The following is an 18,958-nucleotide window of genomic DNA, read 5'->3' on the forward strand; positions in this document are numbered from 1 at the left end:
ATAATTAACTGTAATTTCAAACAACACTTCTGATTTGTATCCCTTTCTCGGGGCTGTCAATGCACCCAAGTTCAAAACTCGACTGTCCCTCCGGTCTCTCCTTTCCCGTGGGAATCTGTTTACTCCAGGCCTGTCTGTCAATAAATCTTCCGTCGTTGTCTAAACAAAAAAAATTTTTGAGCACGTTCGTTTATTATTTATCGTTTATTTTTGTGGATATTCAAAACATCACAATCTTCATGTCGAAGCGAGCGCGCTGTAATAAATATGATTTAAAAGCAATAAGCGTAAGCGACAGTTGTGAAAATATTTAATTAAACACGACTTATTTACAATAGAGCAAAAATTTCTTCAAAACACCTAAAGTAGCATTTAAAGAAGCGATGTGAATTTTTTCATACAACTATACTTGTAATATAACAAAAACAAATATGTAAAAAATAATTTTTAGAGCATACTTTGCAATTTTTTTCTATCGAGGAAATTTTATGTAATTACCGTTTCGGCCCTGAATATATTTAGATAATATCTTGAAAATAGCATATATTTTTTTAAGAACTTAGAAACTTAAAGTGTTCAAGGGAAATATGATACAGATCGGTAGAATATCGGAATTCCGGCCCTTAATTTTGAGGGTGCCGACAGATTATGCTGAACGCATTAAATATTTTTTTATAGCACTCGCTCGCCATACAATCCCACACAGAACTGTCACACCAGGTCACTCCTGACAGATGATCTGTTATATGTTTCGATGATGATATGCCATGATCTGCTAGCCAGGCAATATTTGAAAAGGATGCAACCCTCTACGGCAGGAGAAGGGGTCAGATCAATGTAGGGAGCGCCGTGATCGCGCGGCTGTCAGCTGTCAAGGTGGCAGCATTTATGGGTGGCAGATCCCGTACAAAGAAATCATTTTCCGCGGGAGCTCCCCAAGCAATCTGACCCCCTCTCCTGCCGTAAGGAGAGAAGATTGTAGCGTGGTGTCACACCTGTAGGGGTTAAATAAGCATTGATACGTATAGAATAATGTGTCTTATGCTTGAATGTAATTTTCACATAAATGCATTCTCTTCCATTTCTGGTAATTTCAATATTTTTCTTGCAGTAATTTAGTAGAAAGGAAGTATTGTTTTTGTCAATGAAGACGTATCTAATGGTCCAAACGGTCCAAAGAGTAAATATTTACCAACTTTGTATCAATTCCAAATTATTTCTCCAAGCCTTCTTTAAAACAGATAAGAATACAAATTCTTTCGGTAAGAAAATCACAATGTTTTTAAGATTTCGTAAGCTAATGACGCATTTACTCTTTTTCGTAAAGCTTTGTCTTTAAAATTCTCCTTGTGGAGCAAGTGAACAGAAAAAAATCCATTCCGACCAAGTCAAGAATAAAATAATATCTGCAGAAAATTACACATACCCGCACATACCCCATGGTTGGTAGAAATACATTTTCTAAGAACCTTGTGCATACCCTATACATGGCCATAGACATTATTTTCAACAACCATAATTTATTTTTATTTACCTGCCGAAAAATTGTACGGAAGTCTAGACAATTTGAATTAGCCATTTGTTACTATTTTTTATGAAATAGTATGGTTATTTTCTACAACCTAAAAGAATAACAGTCAACATGAACAAATATTCTCCCTTTCTTCGAAGCTGGAGGTAAATTATCTCAAATATGAAAAACATAACCTATAATATGATTTTATAATTTAGCCGATATTCTAATTTTACTGCTATTATAAGATTGTTTTGGATGAACATCGTTTATATACGTTACATATTTTAGGTCTAAGAAGGGTCTGCAATCATGCAGAGTTGTCTCAATCCCAAGAGGAAAAACTTACTCTACTACAGCCGAGCCTTCAGAAAAATCTGATGATATTGTTATCCCAGCAAGAATACATCGGAGCCCTACTGACATCTTACTGGCACTATCCGGCACAATTGGACGCGATCCCACCGCTTCACACTTCAAGTAATTTACTTACTGCAATAATTAATTGCTTTTAACTGTCATGCTCCATATGCACCCTCGTTCTTACTCGATATCGAGTAAGTATAAAAAAATTATGGCTCGATGGCTCGCTTCAAGCCGGCTCGAAGTGATTAGGAACTCCTAATATCTTTCGTTTGTACTCGCTTCGAGCCATCGAGCCAGCCTCTAGAGTGTGTATATTACGTCGAGTAAGTTAGCAGTAGCCGTTAGGGCTTACTTTGAAATTATTGCTGTATATTGAAGGTCTGTGTAAGTTCTTCCAGTTGCTAGGTACCGCAACTTTACAGATCATCTTTCGTGAGGTGAAGTCGATTGCCTCATATGGGTGTCATTTTTTCTAATTAACAGGGCAACCATTTGCAAAAAAGTCTTCTGGCATTAATTAACTAATTTTGAAAATCGGCAGGATATAATGCAGAAATAAGCATTACGTGGCTGTAATCTGCGTGTCCTTTCAATCACTCCTTCACCCAGTATCTTTTCTTTAGCTTTATACTCATTTTATGAGCAAGCAATGCGACACTCTAAACAGAGCTACTGCTGCTTCTGCGTTACTGACATGCTGAGGTACGAACTGTTCTGCGCACACTGAACATCGAGCCAATGTCGTTGAGTAAAACCATATTTGTGGACATCGCCTCGTGCCTTCGTTCTTACTCGTCGCTTTACATGATGGAGTAAAAACTAATGTTCGTAATTAGTCCGACGGCTGGGATGAAGCAGGACGGCAAGCAAGCCGAATACTTCTTCGGACAGCTGTTTAAAGTGACGTACCCCACAAGGGAGGAATGGGACACGGTCTCAGGTCCAAACTCCAAACATCTGGTTCACAGACGGGTCCAAGATGGAGGAAGGAACAGGGGCCGGGGTCTGTCTACAGGGATCTAAGAGGGAACTCAGTATACCTCTAGGAATGCACTGCACTGTGTTTCAAGCTGAGATGAAAGCCATCTTAGCCTGCGCACAGGAGAATATGAGTATCGGGTACAGAAATAAGAACATAAACATATGTTCGGATAGCCAGGCGGCCTTAATGGCACTGGAAAGTAACCGACACGACTCCAGACTGGTGATGGAATATGCAGGACTATCCTTATAGAACTGGCGATCATCAATAAAGTAACCCTGCTCTGGGTACCAGGACATAAAGGTATTGAGGGCAACGAGCGGGCTTACGAACTAGCAAGGAAAGGGGCGATCTGAGCCGGCCGTAGGAGTAGCAGCTTGCCACACCAAACTACATATCAAGAGGTGGGTCAAATCCCAACACTGGAAGGAATGGAAGAAGGCACCCGGAATGAGGCAATCTAAAGTACTCATAAACGGACCGGACCCTAACCGAACCAGGCAACTACTCGATATGGACAGAAACTCACTGAGGGAACTGGTAGGACTATTAACGGGACACTGCCATCTCAGGAGACACATGCAACTGTTGGGAGTGGAAAACACCAACATCTGTAGGAAATGTGAAGAGGAGGAAGAGACTCCAATTCACCTATGGTGCCAATGTCCCGCTCTGCTGGGAATAAGGCTCAGATACCTGGCAAGACACAGTGTGGAACCAGAAGACATCGCCACATATCCAATGACAGCCCTGGTTAACTTCATAAAAGGGACCGGGTTACTGGCAAGGGAATGAGGTAAAATGGGAGATAGTACAATGGGCCTATGGCCTATGTGCTCGCGGGGAACGTAAGTAAACCGCCTCCGACTAAAAAAAAAAAAAAATGTTCATAATAAGTTTTACGGTGATGATTACTCAGCATCACATTATGTTATGAAAATTCTTTTTCATTGAAGAATACCGGAATACAAAGGAAATAAATAGGAGCCAATATCGGTAGGTATGCTAAATTTGTGGTAATATGTAATATGAACACCATGTTACCATATAAATAGGTTTTTTTCACTGTGACAGAATAGAGATAAAATGGTCAAATATGATTTACACAATAATGGATTGCTGTCGATGATAATCTGATATAGTATCTATATTTATATATGTAAATATACATAAATCTTACTGTAAGTTTTGACGTCTGCTACAATACCGTTATTTAAAAAATATGAATGTTGCTAGATATCACGATGATCCGTATCTCATTCCCACTTCAAACTACAAGAAGCGTGTGTATGCCATGGCCCAGGAGTCTGGTAGGAAAGCTGCCCACTGGATCCGACAAGAGCACAAGGACTTCTTCATGTATTCTGTTTCGGATCCACCATTGAAACTGAAAACCCCTTACATAAATGCAGAGCCTCAGATTGCAGCCTATATACCAAAAGCAGTATATGATGACAGTAGCGAGGTAATTTAACTTATTTTATGTGTTGTATGAATTAAAGACTCAATATAACATAATTCAGTTAATAGCCAAGTGGACAAATGCATCAGGCTCCCGTCCCGACTGTTAGCTATGTCATCCATCATTGCACAAGCATTAATATCCACTTATTTATTTATTAACGCCGATTATAGCGGCTTTTACAAAAGAAAAACAATTGTTTTACATATGAATACAGAATATACATATATAAAAAAAAATATAAATATAAAATACATAAAAGAGAACAATAGAAATAGTAGTATCAACATAAAAAAGTACAATGAGTAGGTTATTATAAATACAATACAACATATTATAAATCCCGGATATTATGTAATGAGTGTTAAGAAATTAATACTTTGAAACTGTATTTGATTATAGTCAATCTGAGAAGCGCTGACAGACAGTTTTAATTAAGTAGTGTTTGTATGAGGTTAAACTAGCAATGTTTATAGGTTCATCCAAAACATATTTATTTCCAAGTACATGCAGGCGATTCATTATGGAATTGAGTTCAGCGTTAGATCCTGTATTGTTGCAATGATAGGGTAATTTGAAACGAACTGATCGACTAGGTACATGGAAACATATTAACGAAAGAAGTTCAGGGGAGTTCAACAGGTTGGTAACGATTTTAAATAAATAAAATAGGTCTGAACAAATTCTTAATGTTAGAAGTGGAAGGATTTGAAATATTTTCAGGTTATTCGTAATCCAGGAATGTTTGTCACTCTTCATAAGAATGAGAAAAATATATTTTTCTTTGAAATTGAATATTTATCAATTTGATTTATTCTATTCAGGTTTGTGAGGAAGATCTCAAAACATGCATGCGCAACTCATTGGTGTCTGATGCCAAAAAAGTTTACGAGCTGTTGGCAGCTAAAGACCCTGACAGCATCGGCCAGGAATCAAAGCAACAATTCCTGGAGCTTCTCTGTTTCTTCAACGACGAGGATCCAATCGCTGAAGAATGGATGGAGGAGAGGCGTTTCCGGCAGGGGAAGTGGATGGGAGCTGATCGACATATCGTCCTGTGGAAGTAAGTCATAAAAACACATTGATTTTCAACTCTTCGGGGACCTTCTGCTATTCAGGAACCCACCGTGTTTCACCAATTAACGGTGTTTTTGAAATTATCAACATTTTTTAAAATAATAATTATCAAAGTGCCCCTATTTTATTTATAAATTTTTGTCAGTTTCACGGAACTTAACATTCGACATCACAGCATACAGACGAACGACTTACAATTTTCATAATACATATAATGTTATATTGAACAGTGAATTCTCGATTTTTCCCGCATGTGTCGTTTATTTACAATATAATCTCTCAATTATTATTATATTGAAATCCTTTTCTCTTATTTCTTATTCTTATCTCTTTCTTTCTTTTACATCCTTTTCTCTTTTCTATTTGATAAAATTTTGTTACATATAAAATTTTTATTTTGTTATATTAAAAAATAAAAATTCTTTTCACTATCATTACACTCTCTGAAAAAATATGTTAAATTACTATTTACACGCGTTTCTCCGCCTTTTTAACACGAGCATTTGCTCTAAAAAAAGGTGTATCACGATGTACTGTAATAAAAAGAAAATAATCTTAATGTAATGTAATAACATGTAATTGTAAATTTAATATTAAATAAAAAAAAAAATAAAAAAATTTCTTCCGATTCTGAATTAATTTTTTAATTTCATTATTTTACCGCATTAATTGTTTTAAGCAATTTTTCCAACCTTGTCGTACCTGCGCACTAGTAAAATATTGATAAACATTTCGCGGACAGGCTGACGACTAAGATTCTACTGATTTTACTAGAATAGTAATGATTTTTTTCACAAAATGTACTAGCCTGGGTTATTTTTTTTCAAAGATTTTAATTAAATATAATCTGGATGAAGCTAGTAAGAGGATCAGCGTCCATATCTTTCACAGAACGGCAGCTGGGAAACGTGGATTAAAGTACGCAGATTTGTACCATGTATTTTACTCGATCAATCGCTGCCATTGGCCGCTTCTGATATTAGTTGTCGATAGGCATTCAAACACAGCGGTGCGCACATGAAGTAATCTTTTTACTTTATAGTTTTTGAGCATTTCAACCTTAAAATGAATTGTCCTGTGAAAATACTCTTCATTTACATACTTGCATATTCTTCAAGAAAGATTAAAAATGGTCGAAGAAGTGAAAAAAAATTCCGCTGATGTATCCAAGCATTAATTATAAATATCATTTTTTTATAATCCCGCATCCATTTTTTCCCGTATTCATAGTTTATTTCAATATGACCTTTCAACAATGATAGATAGTAGTTTCACTGTATATACAAAAGTACCTTGATTATGTAAATTAATACACAGCACAGTAACAGCGATCAAATTAAGAAACCCACCTAATATTTTTCTTATATTGTAACTATAAATTGAATTAATCCAATATGTTATCATGTACCCTGATACAGTGTTCCTTAATTGCATATTATTACATGTACCTTGATAAAATTTATCAGGTGTTTTCATAAAAAAAACTAATATTCGGGTGTACAAATATGTCTGAAAAAGTTTTTATTTTGATTACTTTGATAAATATATATGTATATAGACTATATTACTAGCGTAACTATTAATGTAAAGTATGGAAATATAATTCATAACAGCAGCGTGTACAAATGTTAACTAAACCAGGCAATTTGGCTGTCCTAAAACGGGAAAATTTCCTAGTTGGACAGCCAAAGCTTCCTTAATATGTATGTAATTATTTGTATCTAATAAATAAATAAATAAATAAAATAAATAAAATAAATAAATTATTTGTTAACTTCCAGGGGGCAAGGTGCGGCACAGTCTTTTTTCGATGGTATGGAAACTAAAACGCCCGAAGCATACTGCACAATGATTCAAGGGATGTGCAAATATTATCAGGTAAGAATGTATTTATATTAATTTGATCACATTCTGCTATGTTAGTAGTGGTGGCTCGTGATCTGTGAGTGAGCTGTGTAGAGTGCAAAGATTGAAAAATACGACATTATTGAAGTTTTTGTTGTAGCCACAGACATATGAATATATAGACTAGAAATTAAAGGTGAGGGGTAAAATCAACTGTTGACGAACGAAGGGGGTAAAGCTGACTGTGATTCGTCAATAAATCAATCTGACATTATATAAGCATCTCGCATTTTAATATCACCATTTAGTTCTTAAAAGTAAAATCTGCTTTTGAATGAATAGACATTTTTAGATGGGAGCGCGAATTACTCGCCACGTTATGAACAAATTTGCGAAGTCCAAATTCGGCAAAAAAAATTTCTTCTATTTTCAGAGTCGAATATTTTGTTTACGTATTTAGTTAAGACACTTTTATAAGTGTTCATAATTTACTTCCCAGTAACAACGATGCGCACACTTGGGAATCGCTACATTCGACCAATGTTGGAGGGTTGTCACAACCGCTATGTTCCTATTAATAATAAAATATTGAAATCTTTAAGAAAGAAAAGTAAAACAACTAAAAAAACAAATGAAATTATATACACACAGTTTTTACCAGCGATTCCTAAGAGTTATTTGGAGTAAAAATTTGGAGATCATTTTGCCTTCCGATGACACTTTTTCAATTAAAAACAAAAAACATGATTTTCTATCACACATCGCCACTCGGTATAACCTAGCGCATTACGTGATATGCACTCCTTCTCGTTCCAGCAGTACCGTACATACGAAACAAGCGCGTACCTAACACGTGGTACCTAAAGTGCAAAAGGTGAAGGCACATCCCTGATTCTTATTCAAACGGCTTTGTATTTTGCGTCCAGATGTATCTCGATGTGATAGTATATGTTTCTACAACTGATCCATATTATACGATGTGAATAAGCTTAAAATAATGCTTACATATGGAATGTAATATGACAATTGGGTTTATTCTCTTTTTCACATCTATTTTTACAAGTTTTCATAGCAAAAGCCATCATTTTGCCGTGTTATTCCGTAAAATGCCTCGACCATAGCTCGACGCTAGTTCGAACAAGAATGATGACGTCACATTCTCAAGATTCACGGGAAGCCATACGCGAGCCCAGCCGGCTCCAATGGAACCGGTATGGGGAGTGGGGAATAATACGCTTTTAATCACTTAGGGCAGGTCTACTAATAATCATATGTCTATGGTTGTAGCCCTAAATGATTTAATTTTTGATCATTCAAGAAGAAAATAAATTTATACGAAACCTGAAACAGAAAAACACGTAGAAAAATAAAAAGGTAACTGTGTCAACTGGGTACCGAATCCAGGATCTCTTTCTTACCGGGACAACATAAAATAATATCTAAATGAAACATGAATCAAAACAAGACACAGAAAAATAAAAAGGTAACAGTCTCAACTGGGAATCAAACCAACGATCTTTGTCTTACCGGGAGAGTCCCAAGAGTCCCAACTGCTCCCACTGTCGGTGGGCTTTGACATCCCTAATGAGGTTGTCTCCTACAAATAATTTATCATATTAATTAGAGTATGCTGAGGACAGAACTATTTGAATTTTTGGAAAGTACCAATTAGTACCGAAGATAATAAGCCAGCCGATAAGTGTGTGACATCACGGTACAAGTGCGGCGGTATTGCAGCACTGCCATTTGAATTATGATTTGTACTGATTCATGTCTCGTGTGACGTCAGGAAACACCACTGCAAACGTTTTACCAAACTTCTTTTTGAAAGCTCATAACTTTGACATTTTTCGAGATATCGAATGTTAATTTTGCTTTCGTTATTAACTTTTTAAATATACCCACTCGAGCTATGGCTACCCAAATTTGGGTTAGTGATTATATGAATTGTAAATTTAACAATACAATTAAAATTATTTTGATAAAACCTATTAAATATAGGATAAACGGTGAAATGTAGGTGGATTCATTTGTTTTATCCCCTAGGGCCGGAGCCCTGCATTTGTAGTATAGAAGAATTGTGCCCGTGACTGTCGCGAAGCGCTGCAATTGCAGTGTCCACCTTATACATACATTCATTTTGCCTTTGGATATTACTTCTATTGGGTTTGTTAAACACAAAAATCAAAATGTCACTTTATCAAAGCAAACATGTAGGCCTTAACAAAAATGTACATTTATTTATTGAATATTCTTGCCGGCTCCTACGGCAATGAGCAGTTTGTATTTTTTGAAAAGGGAGAGGAAGGTTGGGTTAGGTTAGATAGGATATTCAGATATATAGGATATTCAGATATTCAGATAAGCATAGCTAAAGCCATTTCAAGCAACTTTTCGATTCTTTCACCAAGGCGATACTGAGAGTAACTTCCACTCTAAGATGTACACAGATTTTCACCTCATCTTATCTTCCCCTTGTCTCGTTGTCTCGACACTGCGACTCCAGGCGTCAATGTCCTGTGCTATTTCAGCGGCCTCTCACATATATGTACATTAACCTCATCTCATCTTCCCCTTGTCCTGTTAGGGTCGGGGACTTATTGTTTCGACACTGCGACTCCAGGCGTCCCTGTCCTGTGCTACTTCAGCGGCCTCCGACCAAAGCAGCCTCTCACATTTATGTACATTCATTCTTTGAAATTGAAATAACATAAATAATTGATTGTATGATTCCAGGCCGAAAAAGCTTATGCGTTATATCAAGAGTGCATGGAGAATAATATTCCCTTAAACACCAATGTGTACAATGGACTGTTGAGCATTGTTGGCTTTTTGAAAGAAAGCCCAGAACTCAGATGGCAGCTGGTAACAGATCTTCTCAATGATATGAAATCAAAGGTATGTATAAAGCAAAATGATTATCTATTTTATATAACACAGGTTTTGTGGATCAACACATTGTATATACGATGTTTGTTCAGAAAGTAAGTGGTGGAAGGAGCCGGCGCACAGTGGGCTGAAAATCGCCTTTCATAGACATAGAGACTTGAATTTTCAAGGGTATTTTTTTTTGCTAGAAATGGATTCTGCTGATCATTACTATACTATAAAATGTCATACGAAGCAATTGCGTGTACAAATGAAGGAGTTATAATTTTTTTAAGAAAAATTTGTATGGCGCTGACATTAAAAATGAGGCTATCTCTGGAATCATAAGGTTGGCCGTTCTATCCTTACACACAGATAATACTACTATTTATTTGTATTTTTTTGACATACTTCATATTGTGGCGCAAGGTGCGATTTTTTTTTTAAAAATCCTCAAAGTTGAAAAAAACCCTTTTTAATGTTGATGATTCATTTTAATGCTTAAATGCTTTTAGGCTTGCAGTGTAAATAAAATATTGTAAACTAGACAAAGCATACTCATATGTAAAGCATTTAAGCATTAAAATGAATATTCAACATTAAAAAGGGTTTTTTTCAACTTTGAAGATTTAAAAAAAAAAAATCACAAGTTTCGCCAAAATACGAAGTATGTCAAAAAAATACAAATAAATAGTAGTATATTTGTGTGTAAGGATATAATGGTCAACCTTATGATTCCAGAGATAGCCTCATTTTTAATGTCAGTTCCATACAAATTTTTCTTTAAAAAATGATTACTCCTTCATTTGTACACGCAATTGCTTCATACAAAATTTTATAGCATATTAATGATCAGCAGAATCCATTTCTAGCCAAAAAAAATACACTTGAAAATTCAAGTCTCTATGTCTATGAAAGGCGATTTTCAGCCCACTGTGCACAGTGTTTTGGCTTGCAGTGTAAATAAAATATTGTAAACTAGGCAAAGCATGCTCATATGTAAAGCATTTAAGCATTAAAATGAATCATCAACAACAAAAAAGATTTTTTTTCCACTTAAGGATTTTTTTTAAAAAAATCGCACCTTGCGCCACAATATGAAGTATGTCAAAAAAATACAAATAAATAGTAGTATTATCTGTGTGTAAGGATAGAACGGCCAACCTTATGATTCCAGAGATAGCCTCATTTTTAATGTCAGCGCCATACAAATTTTTCTTTAAAAAATTATAACTCCTTCATTTGTACACACAATTGCTTCGTACGACATTTTATAGCATAGTAATGATCAGCAGAATCCATTTCTAGCCAAAAAAAATACTCTTGAAAATTCAAGTTTCTATGTCTATGAAAGGCGATTTTCAGCCCACTGTGCGGCGGGAATATAAAAATCTAGTACACTTAATTTCTGAACAAGCCTCGTACTTTACACTTGGCTATATCAGCGAGATTTTTTTTCACTTCCTCGACCATTTTTAATCTTTCTTGAAGAGTATGAACTTTTTTCACCAGACGGTTCATTTTTATGGTGGAAACTAGTACTGGACTTTGAAGATAATTCCATCCAACGCTGATTTGGTTGAAGACTTTGAACTTTTGAAAATTACTGTTGGAAATAACCCCTGCATTATTTCTGCTGATTTATTTATATTATTTTATTGTAGCCCAATATACATTATTATTATTTTATACAAATATCTACCCACATAAGTAAAAAGAATAGGTAATATAATTAATAGGTATTACACCGTGTTACTCTACCTCGTACAGCATAACGACCCCAAAAATAAATCAATCTGATACTGTGAAAATCTCAAATCATATTAAATGTATACATATTGTGTTTCAGGGACTGACCCCAAACCTTGGAACTATGAATTCAATACTGGAAACAGTTTCCTCGATGAATAACATGAAGAGCAAGCAATATTGCTTGAGCATTTTGGCCGACTTTAAGAAATTAGGGGTGGAGCCCTCTTTAGGTACCTGGTACCATGTCTTAAATACATTCTGCAAAGAAAGTAAGCGAACTTAATTCTTTGTTATTATAGTAGACTTAAAGTAGAAATATTATTACACTTCATTAATTTAGAATCTATGCATTTGTAACGCCCATTTATTTGTACGTGGCCAACAATGGGGCGCAATTAGCAGCCTAGCAGAAACACTAAACACTACTTCTACCTACCATCGAAGGAAAATACATAACCGAACTGCTAGTTCTGTCAACTTGTGTTTGAATCATCAATAAACAGTTATACATACAAGGTGTTAAGAGACGTACTTGACTTACTTTAACTAGTGATCCCTGACTTTATTTGGTGTCAAAAATGTTAATGAAATTTTTGATGTTTTTTTTTAAAACATAGAAAATCAGTAGGAATTGGACAGCTAGGGTTGGTGTGGTAGGTTGGGCGGTTACTCGGTTTTGTGACCAGTGACGAAATATAGTCAAATTTAAAAAAAATCACCAGTTACTCAAAATAACATCAGATATCAGTGGTTAAAGTAAGTCAAGAACTTCCCTTAACACCGTATATGTAAATAGATTTACAGACCATTTTTTGACATTCTCCTGCATAACAAAATAACCAGGGCATAGTTTGTTTCTATTAAAAATTCGGTAAATGAATATTAGTAGGAGGTTCAATTAGAGTACAGCACAAGTTAATCTTTTTTTAACCTTTTCACATATTTTTTATTTTCTTGTTAATTTACAGAAGGACCAAGGAGCGATATCCTTTATGCCATCATGGACCAACTAGATGGAAAGGAATTTAAAATTCAAGACTCTAAAGATGTTTTCTTCTTTGTAACTGCCATGGGCCTTTGTCGCTACCATGTAACGGTAAATAATTAATATTTAATCTTTTACTTAATTTAGGCCGGTTTTGAGACAAACATTAGGGGTTGTTATTCGCCATTTAAGAGGAAAGGCTCAAGAAATGGCCCCAAATCCAAATTTAAGTTTTGTACGAAAAAGGCCGCGCAGCTGTTCTTCTTGAGCTTTCTATCTTACTGTATTAATTAGTAACTTCTTCACCCATGAAAGGCTGGATAAAAAACACCATTGACCATATTGTAAACTATAAAAACCTTTGAAAATATAAAGTTTTTTGTTTCTGTTCTGTTTTTTCTCTTTAGGATGTTAATTTGGCTGAGCGAGTCCACGCGTTACTGTTTTTGGGTTCAAACTACGATTTGATTGGAGATTCGTACAAAGAGAGCATCTACTATCGCCATTACTTCTCCCTGCAATGCCGCTGCCAACCTCTGGATGTCTTCATGGAACTGTACCATGACTTGGTTCCGCATGTATACATCCCTGAACCGTCTGTCATGAAAGAGGTATGAATCTTTATAATAATTGTTTAATTATTTATAATTGTCCTTGAAAAGTAATTTTTTTTAATGCAAACATACTCTTTCCCTTCTCCTTCCCTTCCCCACTTTATTCAGCTTCACAAATTACCCCAATTGGGGATGCCATAGCCTCCCTGGCTTCAGAAATTTGGGGCAGTGCGGTATTCATATAAAAAAACCATGTTGCTCATGAAAATTTCAGTACAAAATCCATTACAGTCTCTTTTTACCCCACTCAAAAGTATGTAACGAAGGATAGGTAGAACAGTTATTTAGTCAAAAGTATGTAACGAAGGATAGGTAGAACAGTTATTTAGTCAAAAGTATGTAATGAAGGATAGGTAGAACAGTTATTTAGTCACTAGTTTTTTTTGTTTGAAGTTAGTGAAAAACGGATTGAACTGAACTTAGGGTTATTGTTATGTTATTGCATCGTCAATTTAAATATTTGTTGTTCTAGGTTCTTCGTAATGTGGATGCTAACGGGGCATGTGAACACTATGCCCTGTTATGGTCGCACATGGTCATGTTTGGTCAGTCCACAATGCCGATATTGAACGAATTCCTTTTGGATTCCATGGTTCGCAATCTACCCCCTGTGACGCCTGAACCTGAAGCTCCCCAAACTGCGGCTGTAGAAACTAATGGTTTGTTGAATATTTTTTCATCAAATTTCAACATTCATTTTCTGGTTCTGTGGAAGTACTATTCAAGTTCTGTTATTATATCATTATAGGCTAGTTGCTTGACAGAAGAATAATAACAGAACTTGAAAGATATTGTTCTGTGAAAGAATCTTTCACAGAATTATTCTATTTATTTGGATTTTATTGAAAAAAGGAAATGTTCCGACCTTCTGAAGGAAAATGTCAGAGGCCTGTGGGGTTAATCTTCTGGTGAGGATAAAACTCAAAAAATTAACAACAATTTGTAAATTTTTTTAGTTAAAAAATAATTTTTTTAAACAATCAAATAAAATATATCAGGGAAAAAGGTAAAAACTTCTCTCGAAAACCTGGAATTTTGAAAGCCGTTTTCTGTGGCAACCCTGATAAATGTGAACAAAGCAAGGAGAGTTGTGTGTTGGTCCATTCCCTGCTTACGCCTGCAGAAAAATGTTGCCAAGTTGGACCAAACACAAAAGACCGTCCCCAAGCGTCGTCTGGCATGGCAAGCCACCAACGAATACCAGTGAGCAAGAACCGTTTGTCTGCACATCTTCTTTTGCTTGCGGTCTAGCTGTAGTTAGTTGGTCATAAATACAACAAATGTATAAAATAACTTCTCTAACTTAACTGTTTGTATTTTCCAGAATTGCCAGCGGAAAGCAGCATAAACTTTGCTGAATTAAAAACCCTGGGCTCTGCTCTGTCTCTGGGACTGGGCAGCGTTCAGAGTAATTATGGAAAAGAAAACAAACCTGTCTCTCTGGAGCAGACTTTTGCCAATATTGCTTGGGACATTTGGACACAGGTGGAGAGTCAGTCCCCTGAGAAGACAAATAAGGACGGGTAATGATGAACACCTAATTAAAATGCTACACAGTAATGTTCACAAATAAGATTCCCAAATTTAAGAAGCTTTATTATTTACTCCGCTATCTTACAAGGCCTTGCGTCCGAGCGGCGTCAATTTATTGCCCTTTGACAGCCTGGAAAAAAAGTCCATATTATCATAGAACCCTCAAAAATGACATTTTATATTTATTTATTTCTATATAAGTAGAGTGATTAAAAATCAACAATGTGTGCAAAATTTATACAAAATAAATGCAATAACAAAAAATTTATGACTTTTTTACTACATCAGTAAATTCAGGACAAGTTTGCAAAAAAAAGAAAAAATTGTTGCTGTGGTCAGTTTCAGTCAAAATAACTTTGGGTAGGATAGGTTCAGGAGTTTTACTTTTTATGTCTCTTGAAAACTGACATCAGCGAATGGCAATCAAATAATGGCCTGTTTGTAATGGGATTCTCTGCCAAATTACAATTTTTTAATATTAAAATATAATTGCAGGGTGTGAATTGTCACCATAATTGCTCCATTATGTTTAGTTAAAACACTGTCATCCATCATCTACAGTTTCATCAGTTGATAATTAGGTATAATCGATACTGTGAAGGTCCGCAATACCTCTTCTAAGCACTTTTTTCTCTACCATCCTTCTTTGAGAGTAGCCCAGTCACCTTAACAACTCGTTTGTCATTAGATATTTGGCATCTGAATCTTCTTTCCACTGATGCAGGGACCTTGGCACAATAGATTATCTTAATTGAGAACTTATTATAATTTCAGTTGGACTGGAGCGATGTTGGGCAATGTGATTCAGATTCTGGTCTATGCCAAGAGGCTGGATGATGCCCAGCTTGCTGTAAAGAAGTTGAACACAGACGGCGGTGCTTCGGGAATCCCGGCTTCTCCACAACCGCTGTTGGACTTTGCTCGCCTTGCCATCACAGAGAAGAAGCCTTCTCTTGCCGCTGTAAGGAAATACTAATTGATTTTTGTTTACGTCCATATATCAGTTGACCTTTCTAATTTACCTATCTAACCCAATCACATTACAATACATCTAGACACCTTATCATAAATAAACCACGCACTAGATCGATATCTTCGGGCTTTTGTATTTTATTTTCACGACATAAGATTTTTGACATCAAATGTTTATGTTGATTTTTTACCTGAGAAATTCAATGCACTTTTCCGGCACCCCACCGCCATAGCCTTGCTGGCATACTACGGGAGATTCATTGAAAGTCAGCCACTTTTTGACTCTTATCTCCGAATGCGCTGAAAGCAACCCGAGCGTAATCTGCAAAGTAATTTTCAATCAGGGGGTTCTGCCACTCTCTACTATCTTGTAGCGGTTGTGGAAGATTCCAGTGGTACAAAGTAACCCACCTGTATTTTGGTTTGGACCACCGGCTCCTATTTTGTGTTCGAGATGTCTATTATTCAAGATCTTGACGAGATGTCAAGATTAAGCGTTGGCAATGCGTAATTTTTTAACAAACTACTCGGCCTTTTGCTCCCGATTGAGAACTGAGAGCCATAAACTGATGGACATCTCGCTAATATCGAATAAACAATATATTCAAATCTGCCAAATCTCTACAACACAATTGTGTGCTTCAAGTTCAAGATGTCAAATGAAACCACCACAGATCCACTTAGCCAGTACTCCAGCTGTCAAGATTCAGAGTTTTTCATTGGATCGATAACTTGGTAACATTTCAGACCACAGAGATTACCGTGTCTCTTTTTCGGTTCCAATTTTCGATCGGAGTTATACCCCCCTGGTCGAGAGCTTTGATTACGATTTCACATTCTGGAATCCATAGAAATTTAATCCTTGACTTTGAAGTTTTTTTTTTCTTATTGTGAATGAATAGAATTTATAATTTAAAAAAAAAAAATTTAAAATAATTTTGTTTTCAGCCCGCCCTATCATACCTAGTGGAATGTGGCTTCCCCGATGCATCTGAAGGAGCTATTGACATACTGGGGATATTATTGAACAAAGACCGCGCTGAAATTGAAGAGCTTGCTAGCCAGACCGAAACTAAGGACACCGCTTGGCAAGCTGATACCAATGTTTCCAGTCTGCTAGCCATTGTAAACCAGTAAGGGACCTATTTTAAATTAATTTATATACATTGCAACAAAATAATATTTTGTCTATGGATTTTGATAAATTTGTAATAATCTCTAAATAGTAATAATAATAATATAATATCTTTACTGTGACAAATTTTCAAACTATAATATAACTACAGAAATACATGAAAGACTGTTTTGTGTACATTGGTTTATAAATTAGATGAGAATATAATTTTATCAACGGAAAGTAATATATAAACAGTAGGTAAAATAAATGTAAATAATAGAAATGTTAATGTAGTTATGTGTTAAGGTTTATCATAGCCCGCCTCACTAGGCTTAGCCTGTGTTGAGGCAGCTATTTACCAAGTTTATTTATAGTACTATAACGTACCTACAATTATATAAAAATACAAACACTCAATAGTTAGGTAGCATCAATATCAATACATCATTTACCAAGTTCGTTTATAGTCCTAATAATATACCTACTATTATATGAAAATACATACAATAATTAGGTTGCATCAATAACTGCGAATTTAGATGAGTGCACCGGTAAAGGCCGTATCATTACTTTTGATCCAAATTTTTACGCTATCTTTGAAATTTTTTTGTGAATGACATGTTTTTATTTTATCAGGAAGAATGTTGTAAAGTCTTGTCGCAAGATATCTAAAGTTTCGTTGACCAAAAGTAGTGTGCGTTACAAGAATTTGAAGTAAGTCTTTGTTATTGCTTCGAGTACAAAATAAAGTATAAAATAAAGGCGCTATCCGCATCTGTCTGTTTGTGCGCTTAGTTCTTCTAAACAGATTTTGATAGGGTTTTCACTATAATTTAGAGAATTTCTCCCGAAAGGTTTACATATATATAATGCATGCATGTTATATTTATAGAAAGTAGAGAACAGTCAATGTTTTAAGCAGTAAAAATATATTTTCGGGCACTACATTGTTAACGCTGGCTAAACCTTGACATACATCAAATAATGTAATACGGAATTGTATATCTTAAAAAGGCCTACAGAAAAGTCCACGATGGTTTATGTCTTTGTCCTAAGGATAAACCCCAGCAACGCTGGGTACACGTCAGCTAGATTTCTGATAAATAATAGAGAAACACTGTCAGGAATTTATTAGATATAAATTGTAATTGTTAGATATAAATTTTCGTTACGGAATTGCTCTGAAAACATTGCACATAGAATTTTTTATCTTTTTTTTTTAACCAATTCTCGAAATTTTCTGAAACTAGTTGGTTCTTCCAGTCCGTTCTTCAGCCATTTTTTTCCTGAAATTAATATGTATTATATAAATGTTTTTTTCAGGAAAAGTCTCCGGTCAGATTTTCAACGAAATGATTCTCAATCCAGAGAGAGTTCAGAGAGTTCAAACAGTGATACGAGTGACAGCGACTCTTCGGATGACGAAGGAGTTGCCATCAAACCCTTAGCTAAAAAATAGCAATAAAGATTCAGTAAATGTAAATGTAATGTACCAATAAAGTAGTAATTTTTTGTTATAGGGCTTCTATTAAGCATTTACATAATACATAATATACCATTTTATGGACCTTACCTTCAAACATAATAATATTATTGATATAAACTTTTAAGATTTATAAAACAGGCAAATTGACATGATGTGTTTATATTGAAATGTACATAGTATTATGATTAAATGTTTTAGTATTTGTAAGAAATGATTGTTTTAATTGTGAGTATTTTCCAGAAACAACAATTTAAATGGGGACACTTGTAAATACATAAAACGGTTGGATAAAAAAGTGTGCATTATTATTTTAATACTACAAAAAAATACTCTTACAATAATAGTGTGGAGGTAAGTATGTAGCATAAATAAACCACTCACATAAT

At 35.2% G+C, this 18,958-nt stretch overlaps 1 protein-coding gene across 1 annotated transcript; it reads left to right on the forward strand.

Annotated features, from left to right (window-relative positions):
• Nucleotides 1-1,497: 1,497 nt before the first annotated feature.
• On the forward strand, nucleotides 1,498-18,783 carry LOC149419851 (small ribosomal subunit protein mS39). Its single transcript, XM_089637060.1, has 14 exons — nucleotides 1,498-1,677; nucleotides 1,805-1,993; nucleotides 4,098-4,326; nucleotides 5,148-5,386; nucleotides 7,182-7,278; nucleotides 9,982-10,143; nucleotides 11,963-12,134; nucleotides 12,834-12,961; nucleotides 13,258-13,461; nucleotides 13,937-14,123; nucleotides 14,789-14,987; nucleotides 15,772-15,958; nucleotides 16,918-17,102; nucleotides 18,410-18,783. Exons 1-14 carry the CDS (start codon nucleotides 1,643-1,645, stop codon nucleotides 18,543-18,545), a joined length of 2,349 nt encoding a protein of 782 aa, XP_089493186.1. The 5' UTR covers nucleotides 1,498-1,642; the 3' UTR covers nucleotides 18,546-18,783.
• Nucleotides 18,784-18,958: the final 175 nt, after the last annotated feature.

The sequence above is a fragment of the Hesperophylax consimilis genome, chromosome 11 (assembly GCF_061612785.1).
Source record: "Hesperophylax consimilis isolate HC1 chromosome 11, BYU_Hcon_1.0, whole genome shotgun sequence".
NCBI classification, from domain to species: Eukaryota; Metazoa; Arthropoda; class Insecta; order Trichoptera; family Limnephilidae; genus Hesperophylax; species Hesperophylax consimilis.

Excerpts from the sequence above, each read along its gene's own strand:
- LOC149419851 (XM_089637060.1), top strand. The coding sequence starts at position 1,643 with ATGAACAAATATTCTCCCTTTCTTCGAAGCTGGAG. Across the intron at positions 7,279-9,981 it reads GGATGTGCAAATATTATCAG|GCCGAAAAAGCTTATGCGTT; the intron begins GTAAGAATGTAT and ends GTATGATTCCAG. Across the intron at positions 14,988-15,771 it reads GAGAAGACAAATAAGGACGG|TTGGACTGGAGCGATGTTGG; the intron begins GTAATGATGAAC and ends TTATAATTTCAG.